Source organism: Salvelinus fontinalis, chromosome 30 (genome assembly GCF_029448725.1).
Source record: "Salvelinus fontinalis isolate EN_2023a chromosome 30, ASM2944872v1, whole genome shotgun sequence".
NCBI lineage: Eukaryota > Metazoa > Chordata > Actinopteri > Salmoniformes > Salmonidae > Salvelinus > Salvelinus fontinalis.
This window is the reverse complement of record NC_074694.1, coordinates 12,847,727-12,859,789: the sequence shown is the minus strand read 5'-3', so window position 1 is coordinate 12,859,789 and position 12,063 is coordinate 12,847,727. Positions and strand designations below refer to the sequence as shown.

The following is a 12,063-nucleotide window of genomic DNA, read 5'->3' as shown; positions in this document are numbered from 1 at the left end:
CCACACTATAAATACAACTACCCCCCCCACACTATAAATAGAACTACCCCCCACACTATAAATACAACTACCCCCCCACACTATAAATACAACTACCCCCCACACTATAAATACAACTACCCCCCCACACTATAAATACAACTACCCCCCCCACACTATAAATACAACTACCCCCCCACACTATAAATACAACTACCCCCCACACTATAAATACAACTACCCCCCCACACTATAAATACAACTACCCCCCACACTATAAATACAACTACCCCCCCACACTATAAATACAACTCTACCCCCCCACACTATAAATACAACTCTACCCCCCCCACACTATAAATACAACTACCCCCCCACACTATAAATACAACCACCCCCCCACACTATAAATACAACTACCCCCCCACACTATAAATACAACTACCCCCCCACACTATAAATACAACTACCCCCCCACACTATAAATACAACCACCCCCCCACACTATAAATACAACTACCCCCCCACACTATAAATACAACTACCCCCCCACACTATAAATACAACTACCCCCCACACTATAAATACAACTCTACCCCCCACACTATAAATACAACTACCCCCCACACTATAAATACAACTACCCCCCCACTATAAATACAACTACCCCCCCACACTATAAATACAACTACCCCCCCCACACTATAAATACAACCACCCCCCACACTATAAATACAACTACCCCCCACACTATAAATACAACTACCCCCCACACTATAAATACAACTACCCCCCCCCACACTATAAATACAACTACCCCTCACACTATAAATACAACTCTACCCCCCCACACTATAAATACACAACCCCCCCCACACTATAAATACAACTCTACCCCCCACACTATAAATACAACTACCCCCCCCCACACTATAAATACAACAACCCCTCACACTATAAATACAACTCTACCCCCCCCACACTATAAATACACAACCCCCCCCACACTATAAATACAATTACCCCCCCACACTATAAATACAACTACCCCCCCCACACTATAAATACAACTACCCCCCCACACTATAAATACAACTACCCCCCACACTATAAATACAACTACCCCCCACACTATAAATACAACTACCCCCCACACTATAAATATAAATACAACTCTACCCCCCCACTATAAATACAACTACCCCCCACACTATAAATACAACTACCCCCCACACTATAAATACAACTACCCCCCACACTATAAATACAACTACCCCCCCATACTATAAATACAACTACCCCCCACACTATAAATACAACTACCCCCCCCCCACTATAAATACAACTACCCCCCCACACTATAAATACAACTACCCCCCACACTATAAATACAACTACCCCCCCACACTATAAATACAACTACCCCCCACACTATAAATATAAATACAACTCTACCCCCCCACTATAAATACAACTACCCCCCCACACTATAAATATAAATACAACTCTACCCCCCCCACTATAAATATAAATACAACTACCCCCCACACTATAAATATAAATACAACTCTACCCCCCCACTATAAATACAACTACCCCCCCACACTATAAATACAACTACCCCCACACTATAAATACAACTACCCCCCCACACTATAAATACAACTACCCCCACACTATAAATACAACTACCCCCCACACTATAAATACAACTAACCCCCCCCACACTATAAATACAACTACCCCCCCACACTATAAATACAACTACCCCCCCACACTATAAATACAACTACCCCCCACACTATAAATACAACTACCCCCCACACTATAAATACAACTACCCCCCACACTATAAATACAACTACCCCCACACTATAAATACAACTACCCCCACACTATAAATACAACTACCCCCACACTATAAATACAACTACCCCCCCACACTATAAATACAACTACCCCCCACACTATAAATACAACTACCCCCCCACACTATAAATTCAACTACCCCCCACACTATAAATACAACTACCCCCCCACACTATAAATACAACTACCCCCCCCCCACTATAAATACAACTACCCCCCACACTATAAATACAACTACCCCCCACACTATAAATACAACTACCCCCCCACACTATAGATACAACTACCCCCACACTATAAATACAACTACCCCCCCCCCCCCCACACTATAAATACAACCACCCCCACACTATAAATACAACCACCCCCCACTGTCTAGTCCCATCCCACCCTTCGTCTGTCCAGTCCCCTTCCACTTCCGCACTGTCCAGCTCCCTCCCACTCCCCCACTGTCCAGCCCCTCCCACTCCCCCACTGTCCAGCCCCCTTCCACTTCCCCACTGTCCAGCTCCTCCCACTTCCCCACTGTCCAGCCCCTTCCCACTCCCCAACTGTCCAGCCCCTCCCACTCCCCCACTGTCCAGCCCCTCCCACTCCCCCACTGTCCAGCCCCCTTCCACTTCCCCACTGTCCAGCCCCTCCCACTCCCCCACTGTCCAGCCCCTCCCACTCCCCCACTGTCCAGCCCCCTTCCACTTCCTCACTGTCCAGCCCCTCCCACTTCCCAAAGTAAAGTCAAATGTATGTTTAATACTGACGTTTTTGTTAAAAGGGTCATCCAAATAAAATATAATTTGATTGGTTAATTGATTGATTGATGATTGGCACATTGATTTTGTGTCTTAAGTTTATTGGCACAAATATTCCAAATATATGTCAATGGATATGTCATAAATAGCATGAAAATACAACTTTAACAGAGTACAATGCTATATTTGTTAACAATTTTCAATGAAACCACAACTTGCTTAGCCACAGCTCTGGTCTAACAATGAAAAACTGCACATTTGGCACAACATGTATTAAATGAATCAATATTATGCATACTAGGCAGATACAAAGGTATATTTTATTGTTATTTAAAATTATGAGCACTGTTTTAAAAGGAAGCATTAAAAGCTGTGCATATCGAACTTGAGAGAGATACTTTGACTTCATTAGGCAATCACTTCCTACAAGTTCACTTTACATTGTCATAGTGAGCTTTGACTGTGAAAAGTCAGCCAGTCTACTACATATCTAAAACATAACATTAAGTACCTATTAAATGTTCACTTGAAACATCAACAGAGCAGCAATAGAGTCACAGATACATCACGTGACGTGCATGAGAATAGTAGAATGGAGAATCATGGTCCACCGTGTAACGATCCTTTATGCTCCAGGATGAAGTTTCCCCTAGGTACAGATCTAGGATCAGCTTCTCCTCCCCCAATCTAACCTTAACTATTAGTGAGGAAAATGCAAAAATTACTCAAGATCAGAATCTAGGGGCAACTTCACCCTACTTCATCCATCCTTTCCAATAACTAATCTTTGGATACTCCATATTTACCTCCATGATCTTGATCCTGGTCTTTTTAAATGTCCTGGAAGAACAAACCACCAGAATTTCAGATAGTATTTTAGCTACAGAACAGCTAGTCTTTCTACCAGGGGTTGGAACCGGTTCAGGGAACAGAACCGAAAAAACGGAAAATAATGTAATTTTTCAAGGAAAAGAAACGGAACAGGGAACGAAAGGGATCCATATTGTTCCGGAACAGAACAGTTATTGAAAAGCATGGGAACCGGTTAATAACGTTATTTTATGTTCCAAGCATTTTTTTCTAGTCTCTCAAAAAAACATAGGTATAATTCCTATGCAAAGCCCTCACTCTGTCACTCAGAAACTTATTCCAGTGTCTGCCTGCAAACTGAAAATTTGCCAGTGTGTGTGCGTGTTTAGGCTATCTGCCCCTCCCCCCTCCGAAGCATAGGCTACTGTACTGACGTTACCATAGACTACTGTACTGACGTTACCATAGGCTACTGTACTGACGTTACCATAGACTACCGTACTGACGTTACCATAGGCTACTGTACTGATGTTACCATAGGCTACTGTACTGACGTTACCATAGGCTACCGTACTGACGTTACCATAGACTACTGTACTGATGTTACCATAGGCTACTGTACTGACGTTACCATAGGCTACTGTACTAACATTACAAGTGGAATTCAGAAGATAGAGAGAGAGATTTTTAATTAGTTAGAGAAGAATGGATTCACTTTTTCAATGCTAGTTAAGGATACTAAAGGCCTAGTTATCACGTTTCACATTGGATTTATTAACAACAAAAAGGTAAGATGTATTTTTTAAATTCTGGTGCATACACAAGCTTGTTAGATAGCTAGCTCAAACTTGTTAGCTAGCTAGCTCAAAGGACATTCAATGTTCCTCCATAGAAGCCGCTCCTCATAGGTATAATTCTGTGGACCTAAATTCAGATCATGCATGTCATAACAAGATGCCCAATACTTCAAGCCTCTTCCTCAACCCTCTGTCGCTCTCTCCGCAATATTTCAGTCGCATCTTGCGCCACTTGTTTGTCAACTAGCTTGCCTGCTCTAGCACTTCAAGCCTCTTCCTCAACCCTCTGTCGCTCTCTCCGCAATATTTCAGTCGCATCTTGCGCCACTTGTTTGTCAACTAGCTTGCCTGCTCTATCCACACTGATTGGTAAAGTAATTTAATGAGCTAAATGTAAACAACTATTGATTTGAAGGAACAGAAAGGAACGATATAAACCGGTACTTTTTGGGGGTTCGAACCAGTTCAGAACTTTATTTTGCTGGTCGTAACAGCGGAACAGAATGAAAAAAATATGGGTAAACTTTTGGAAATTAATTTCAGTTCCAACTTCTGCTTTCTAGGCATATAGTCCTTCCAGATAGTATCTCACCTACAAAGCAGCTAGACTTTCTAGCCCATTCTAGTCCTTCAGCTAAGCATCTGTTTTTGATAATGTGTGAGTCCTTCATACCCAACCAGCTCAGACATCCCTCAACTCTCTAGTCTCTTGTCATTCAATACCTTTTGTTTAAACTTCAAATTGTTCCATTTAACAGTCCCACTGTTCCACTGTCCAAGTCTTCCCCTCAGGCCACAGCGGCACCTTGACTATAAATTGTTGAAACTTCAAACTTTAACAGTCCCTCTCTTCCCTCAGGGCTCAGACCACGCAGAGTCCATGGTTGGCCATGAGGGCCGTCTGACTCTCCCTCCTCCGGTCCTTCTTCCTCCCCAGCCGGACCCTCCAGCAGACAGCACTGGACCCCAGGAGGGCTAGCCCAGCTGACAGCAGAACCAGCCCCAGCACCGAGATGGTGGAGCCGTGAGAGTTGAACGTGTACGCCACGGCCGTTACCACAATACCGGCGATAAGGACCACCACGCCAAATGGCACGGTGCACCGGTAGCACGACATCTCTGCCCCGCCGGTGGCCGCCGTCAGCTGCACCTCGTTGATTAACGGGACGGTCGTCACAACAACGCTACGGTCCTTCTTGTTGTGGTTGTTGTTGTTGGATTTCTCTGTAGTGACTTTCTCAGAGGTAGATGTGGGCATTTTCATGGCGCTTTTGGGGACTTTCGGTGCATTTTTATTGATAGAGTCATCTGGAATAGAGATTTTGCTGGCTAGGAAAAGGTGGGCCATTTTAACTTTCAGTGGTCAACCTGTCAATCTGTGTGGCCTACAGAGAGAGAAAAATACATTTTAGTCATATTGAAAACAAAACAGAGAACCCAGATTACACTTTATGAAATAGGACAACTATAAAGGATGTGAACAGAGCACAATTTACTGAATTGAAGGCCGCCTATAGTGGCCTATAGTGGCAGATTGACAAGGGCGGCATTTTCCAAGCTAAACTGACCAAGACGCACATCCAACAATACATAAAACCTCACATAATTACAGTGCATTCGGAAAGTATTCAAAACCCTTCCCTTTTTCCACATTTTGTTACGTTACAGACTTATTCTAAAATCGATTACAAAAAATATATTCTCCTCATTAATCTACACACGATACCCCATAATGACAAAGCAAAAACAGGTTTTTATACATTTTTGCAAAAAATAACAAATAATAATAATATCTTATTAATAACTTAAGTATTCAGACCCTTTGCTACGAGACTCAAAATTAAGCTCAGATGCATCCTGTTTCCATTGATCATCCTTGAAACGATAACTTGATTGGAATTCACTTGATTGGACATTTTTTGGAACGGCACACACATGTCTATATAATGTCCCACAGTTGACAGCTCATGTCAGAGCAAAAACCAAGCCGTGAGGTCGAAGGAATTGTCCGTAGAGCTCCGAGACAGGATCGTGTCGAGGCACAGATGCCGTAGCACTCGCTTCTGTCATCATGAAGTGCTTTGAGCGACTAGCCAAGGATCATATCACCTCTACCTTACCTGACAACCTAGACCCACTTCAATGTGCGTACCGCCCCAACAGGTCCACAGATAATGCAATCACCATCCCACTGCACACTGCCCTATCCCTTCTGGACAAGATGAATACCTATGTAAGAATGCTGTTCATTGACTACAGCTCAGCATTCAACATCATAGTACCCTCCAAGCTCATCTTTAAGCTTGAGGCCCTGGGTCTCAACCCCACCCTGTGCAATTGGTTCCTGGACTTCCTGACGGGCCACCCTCAGGTGGTGAAAGTAGGAAACAATATCTCCACTTCGCTGATACTTAGCCTCCCCCTGTACTAGCTGTTCACCCATGACTGTGTGGCCATTCACACCTACAACGCAATCATCAAGTTTGCAGATGACACAACAGTAGTAGGCTTGATTACCAACAACGACGAGACAGCCTACAGGGAGGAGGTGAGGGCATTCGGAGTGTGATGTCAGGAAAACAATCTCTCACTCAACGTCAACAAAACAAAGGAGATGATTGAGGACTTCAGGAAACAGCAGAGGGTGCTACCTCCTATCCACATCAACGGGACAGTAGTGGAGAAGGTGGAGAGTTTTAAGTTCCTCGGCGTACACATCCCAGACAAACTGAAATGGTCCACCCACACAGACAGTGTGGTGAAGAAGGCGCAACAGCGACATCGCTTCTTCAACCTCAGGAAGCTGAAGAAATTTTGATCACTAACACAGAGAGGCTGCTGCCTACACACAGACTTGAAATCCTTGGCCACTTTAATAAATGTATATATTCTTATTCCATTCCTTTACTTAGATTTATGTGTATTAGGTAGTTGTTGTGGAATTGTTAGATTCATTGTTAGATATTGCTGCACTGTCGGAACTAGTTGCACAAGCATTTCGCTACACTCGCAATAACATCTGCTAACCATGTGTTTGTGACCAATATAATGTGATTTGATCTGGGGCCCAACATTTTTTACCAAAAAATGTATACAGCATTGAAAGTCCCCAAGAACACAGTGGCCTCCATCATTCTTAAATGGAAGAAGTTTAGAACCACCAAGACTCTTACTAGAGCTGTCTGCCCGGCCAAACTGAGCAACTGGGGGACAAGGGCCTTGGTCAGGGAGGTGACCAAGAACCCAAAGTTCCTCTGTGGAGATGGGAGAACCTTCCAGAAGGACAACCATCTCTGCAGCACTCCACCAATCAGGCCTTTGTGGTAGAGTGGCCAGACGGAAGCCGCTCCTCAGTAAATGGCACATGACAGCCTGCTTGGAGTTTGCCAAAAGGCACCTAATGGACTCTCAGACCATGAGAAACAAGATTCTCTGGTCTGATTAAACCAAGATTGAACTCTTTGGCCTGAATGTCAAGTGTCACGTCTGGAGGAAACCTGGCACCGTCCCTACGGTGAAGCATGGTCGTGGCAGCATCATGCTGTGGGGATGTTTTTCAGCGGCAGGGACTGGAAGACTAGTCAGGATCGAGGGGAAGATAAACGGAACAAATTACAGAGAGATCCTTGATGAAAACCTGCTAAAGAGCGCTCAGGACCTCAGACTGGGGCGAAGGTTCATCTTCCAACAGGACAACGACCCTAAGCACACAGCCAAAACAATGCAGGAGTGGCTTCGGGACAAGTCTCTGAATGTCCTTGAGTGGCCCAGCTAGAGCCCGGACTTGAACCCGATCAAACATCTCTGGAGAGACCTGAAAATAGCTGTGCAGCGACGCTCCCCATCCAACCTGACAAAGCTTGAGAGGATCTGCAGAGAAGAATGGGAGAAACTCCCCAAATACAGGTGTGTCAAGCTTGTGCCGTCATACTCAGGAACACTCAAGGCTGTAATTGCTGCCAAAGGTGCTTCAACAAAATAATGAGCGAAGGGCCTGAATACTTATATAAATGTATTATTTTTTTATATTTTTATATAAATGTACACAAATTTCAAAAAAACTGTTTTTGCTTTGTCATTATTGGTATTATGTGTAGATAGATAAGGAAAAATAACAATTTAATCAATATTAGAATAAGGCTGTAACGTAACAAAATGTGGAAAAAGCCAAGGGGTCTGAATACTTTTCGAATGCACTGTATGCCCAAAAAGAATGCCAATTTCTCTCACCCAGTAGCATATGGTCTATTTAGGTGAGCGCTGATGCCACCCTGTGATAAGCCGTGCCCACTTTGTCAAAAGCAGGGGTGTGAAATATTTCGCTTGTGCATGCTGAGAGCGCCTCTCCAGAGTGCTGTTGGAGAGACGCACCGCTGTGACGCTCCACCAATGTTCCATCAAAAAATAATCTAACATAACGAGTATATGGCCTTTTCTGCAGCCTACAGGCTGGAGCGGAGATAAAATGGATGACAATGTCATGAGACAGACACGTTCTACATCATGCACGTTTCTCTGATCAAATAGCCTAATCTAAATGGCTCCCAATCAAATAAAAAATGGCCTTCGATATGAATATGTCATGTTAACAAACAGTACAGGTCATATCCTAAAAACAGAACAGGTCAAAGTAAAAACCCAGACTACTTTCATTCCCCCCCCCCCCTCCCTCTTTTTCACTGTTATTATCTATGCACAAGTCACTTTAATAACTCTACCCACACATGTATATATCACCTCATTTACCTCGACTAACCTGTGCCCCCGCACATTGACTCTGTACCGGTACCCCCTGTATGTAGCCTCCACATTGACTCTGTACCGGTACCACCCCTGTATATAGTCCGCACATTGACTCTGTACCGGTACCCCCTGTATATAGCCTCGCTATTGTTATTTTACTGCTGCTCTTTAATTATTCGTTACTTTATTTATTTTTTAAGGTATTTTTGCTTAAATCTGCATTGTTGGGGAAGGGCTTGTGAGTATGCATTTCACAGGTCTAAACCTGTTGTATTCGGCGCATGTGACAAATAAAATGTAATTTGATTTGGATTTCATAAAAACTACTCCACAGATATGTCTCTTTTGCAACTTGTGGATAAAATCTTTACAGTCCTGAACAATAATAAAAGGGAAAGCAAAGTGAAAGGGGGATACCTTGTCAGTTGTCCAATTGAATCTATTCAACCGTGTCTTCCGCGTTTAACCCAAACCCCTCTATACGCTCTTGGCATGTTTTTAGATTTATCCAAACAGTTTGGCACGGTTGATCATGATTGCATTATTATGGTTTTCATGATTATACATATAATTGGTTATATAGTTATGTTTATGATAGAGAACAATTGTTTTATGCAAACATTTGTGCATCTGCAAGGGCCAAGATATTCTGTGGCGTCACACAGGGTTCCACAGGTTTGGATAATTGGACCTTAATTATTCCTAATCTAAATCACTTAACATTTTCTTTGCTGATGATACCAATTGATTGATTCACTAATTAATGAAGCCAACTCTGAATTTTCTGAATGGTTCCCGGATAAACAAATTATCTTTAAATGTAAAAATAAATTTAAAAAAATCATTATTTTCTGTAACGACTCCCACCGAAGGTGGCTCCCCTTCCTGTTCGGGTGGCGCTCGGCGGTCGTCGTCACCGGCCTACTAGCTGCTACTGACTTTTCCTCCCCCTCCCTTTTTGTTGATTATTGACACCTGTTTGTGGTTAGGGTGATTTGTGGGGCTTTATTACCCAGCAGCCCGGCCTGCGGGATTGTTGTGTGTACAGTCTGTACATTCTTGTGTGTCAGGATACGTGTTCGTTGGTTTATGTTTATTCGTGTTTCTCACTTTGTTTGTGGTGAAGCATTTGTTTTAGAGTAGCAGCGTGTTTTCACCCGTGTGGGGAATTAAATTTGGAACGCTACTCTGAACTCTCTGTCTCCTGCGTTTGACTCCTTTCATCCACGACACCCTGGGCATTACAATTTTCACTAGTAAGAATAAGAAATATTGTAAAAATAGAGCCAGAATCTCAATTGGTGGTCACATCCACTAGATTCCTTTGTTTTCTAATTGATGAAAAGTTATCCTGGAAAGATCCTATTCAATTTGTCTGCAGCAAAGTGATGAAATCAGTTGGTATCATCAGAAAGATTAGTGGTTTGGTTCATCAGGCTTGCTTCCTAACTCTATACTACAGCAACAAAAAAAATTATATGTATTTTTGTTTTATCACTTGTTTTCTTTGGTGCAAATAAATTAAACTTAAACAGTACAGTAAATAGAAGTTAAGTATAGTTCAGTACAGTACAATAGTACAGCACAGTAGAGTATTAGAGTATAATGTACTGTATTGTACACTACTTTACTCTAATGACCTCTACTCAAGATGTGTTTTCAACTTTAATTCAGAACTGAAAATGAACCTTATAACGGAATGTATTTTAACTACCGGAAAATACGTATTTTCACCTTTCATTCAGATCCTAAAATGAACATAACTTCAATGTCTGGAAAAAAATATGTATTTTAGATGTCTTTTCAACGTCATTTTGCTTACTGGGACTATTCTAGGTATAGGAGGGCGGGCTTTTTTTTGTCTCGCCTTGGGCGGCAGAATGGCCAGGTTCTGGACTGTCTCTGTGCCTATGCATAGCCTATGCCCTGGCAGTAATATTTCCACCGGATGCATCGTTGGCAGTTGAACTTGAGGCCTTTACAATGTGCAACATACCTCAAATTCCCCGGAGAACGGCGGGCAACGTTAGGAGACCTCCGTGAAACCAGAGCCGGTCAATTTCATGAACAGTCTGCTCTAATGATGAAATGGAAGATGTTAGAAGCCATTAAAAATCTATGATGTAGCATATGTCATCAACACTTAACTTCTCTGTCGATGTCCACTGGGATGCGATGCAATATATCGAAGTCTAGGCTCTTGCACGCGCGTTATGGAGATTTTTTTGGGGGGGGGGTCGATAAAAATGAATCTCTTTATCAACATTTAGATGCCGACTGTTTCCATATTTTACACATAACCCATGCACATATGGTAGTTTCAGGGATATGATATTCAATGCAAGTAATAACTGTGAATGTCACCATTAAAGTAACATAAATCAGTTAAACTTACTGTATTCTGGAGCTCTTTTCATTCTCTGACGTTCTCGAGTGCGTCTTTGGAGTAACGGAATGCAACCGTCAGCCTGTTCACTCTCATCTCGTTCTTGAAGTTGTCTGTCATGTCATCCGTTCGTTTTTTGACCATTATTAGTTCGTTTTTTTTCTCCAAATACAGATATAATATACGATTCTCCTGTTTACCTATCACACGAGCGCATGGAAATGTGTTATATGCGCAGAGGTTTTCCCAGAATTAGATATATTATATAGCTTAGGACCGTTTATTTCACTCACTTCTAATCTCTCTATACAGTGGGTGTCCATGTACCGTGCAGGCAGCGGATGTTCTAAACGAGCGCAGTCATGTCTAGAAAGCTGTCTCTCTTTCCATGATCTGGTCTACAACGTCTTGGAGAATCATGCGGGGGGATATCAATAGCTAAAGAGGGGAGTGGCTGTGAGACACGACTCTCCTCTCCCCCTCACCTAGTAAACGAGCAAGGAAACTTTTAACCCTTCCCACTCGGGAAGACAGGGACACAGTTGAACTGATAAGACTGCTAAGTCTATTATTATTGATTTCAAAATATACAGCAAACGCAATTTCAATGTGTTAATAACCCATAGCATCACATATAATTATGTATTTAAACAACAAGTACGTTCTTCTTCATTGTTTTTCCAGTAGCGTATATCACAAAACAAGAACAATTTAATAATGTCTACTGTTA

General features: G+C 42.5%; 1 protein-coding gene across 2 annotated transcripts; it reads right to left on the bottom strand.

Annotated features, from left to right (window-relative positions):
* Nucleotides 1–2,677: 2,677 nt before the first annotated feature.
* Nucleotides 2,678–11,799, bottom strand: LOC129828643 (transmembrane protein 100-like). 2 transcript variants are annotated; one of them, XM_055889738.1, is made up of 3 exons: nucleotides 11,343–11,798; nucleotides 10,944–11,024; nucleotides 2,678–5,589 (listed from the first exon to the last, which is right to left on the bottom strand). In XM_055889738.1, exon 3 carries the CDS (start codon nucleotides 5,550–5,552, stop codon nucleotides 5,067–5,069), a length of 486 nt encoding a protein of 161 aa, XP_055745713.1. In that variant the 5' UTR covers nucleotides 5,553–5,589; nucleotides 10,944–11,024; nucleotides 11,343–11,798; the 3' UTR covers nucleotides 2,678–5,066. The 2 variants fall into 2 exon arrangements, with proteins under 2 accessions (XP_055745713.1, XP_055745714.1); XM_055889739.1 differs by lacking the exon at nucleotides 10,944–11,024 and having other exon boundaries at nucleotides 11,343–11,799.
* Nucleotides 11,800–12,063: the final 264 nt, after the last annotated feature.

Bases quoted from the DNA above. Each gene is read 5' to 3' on its own strand.
- LOC129828643 (XM_055889739.1), bottom strand. From the start codon at position 5,552: ATGGCCCACCTTTTCCTAGCCAGCAAAATCTCTATTCCAGATGACTCT.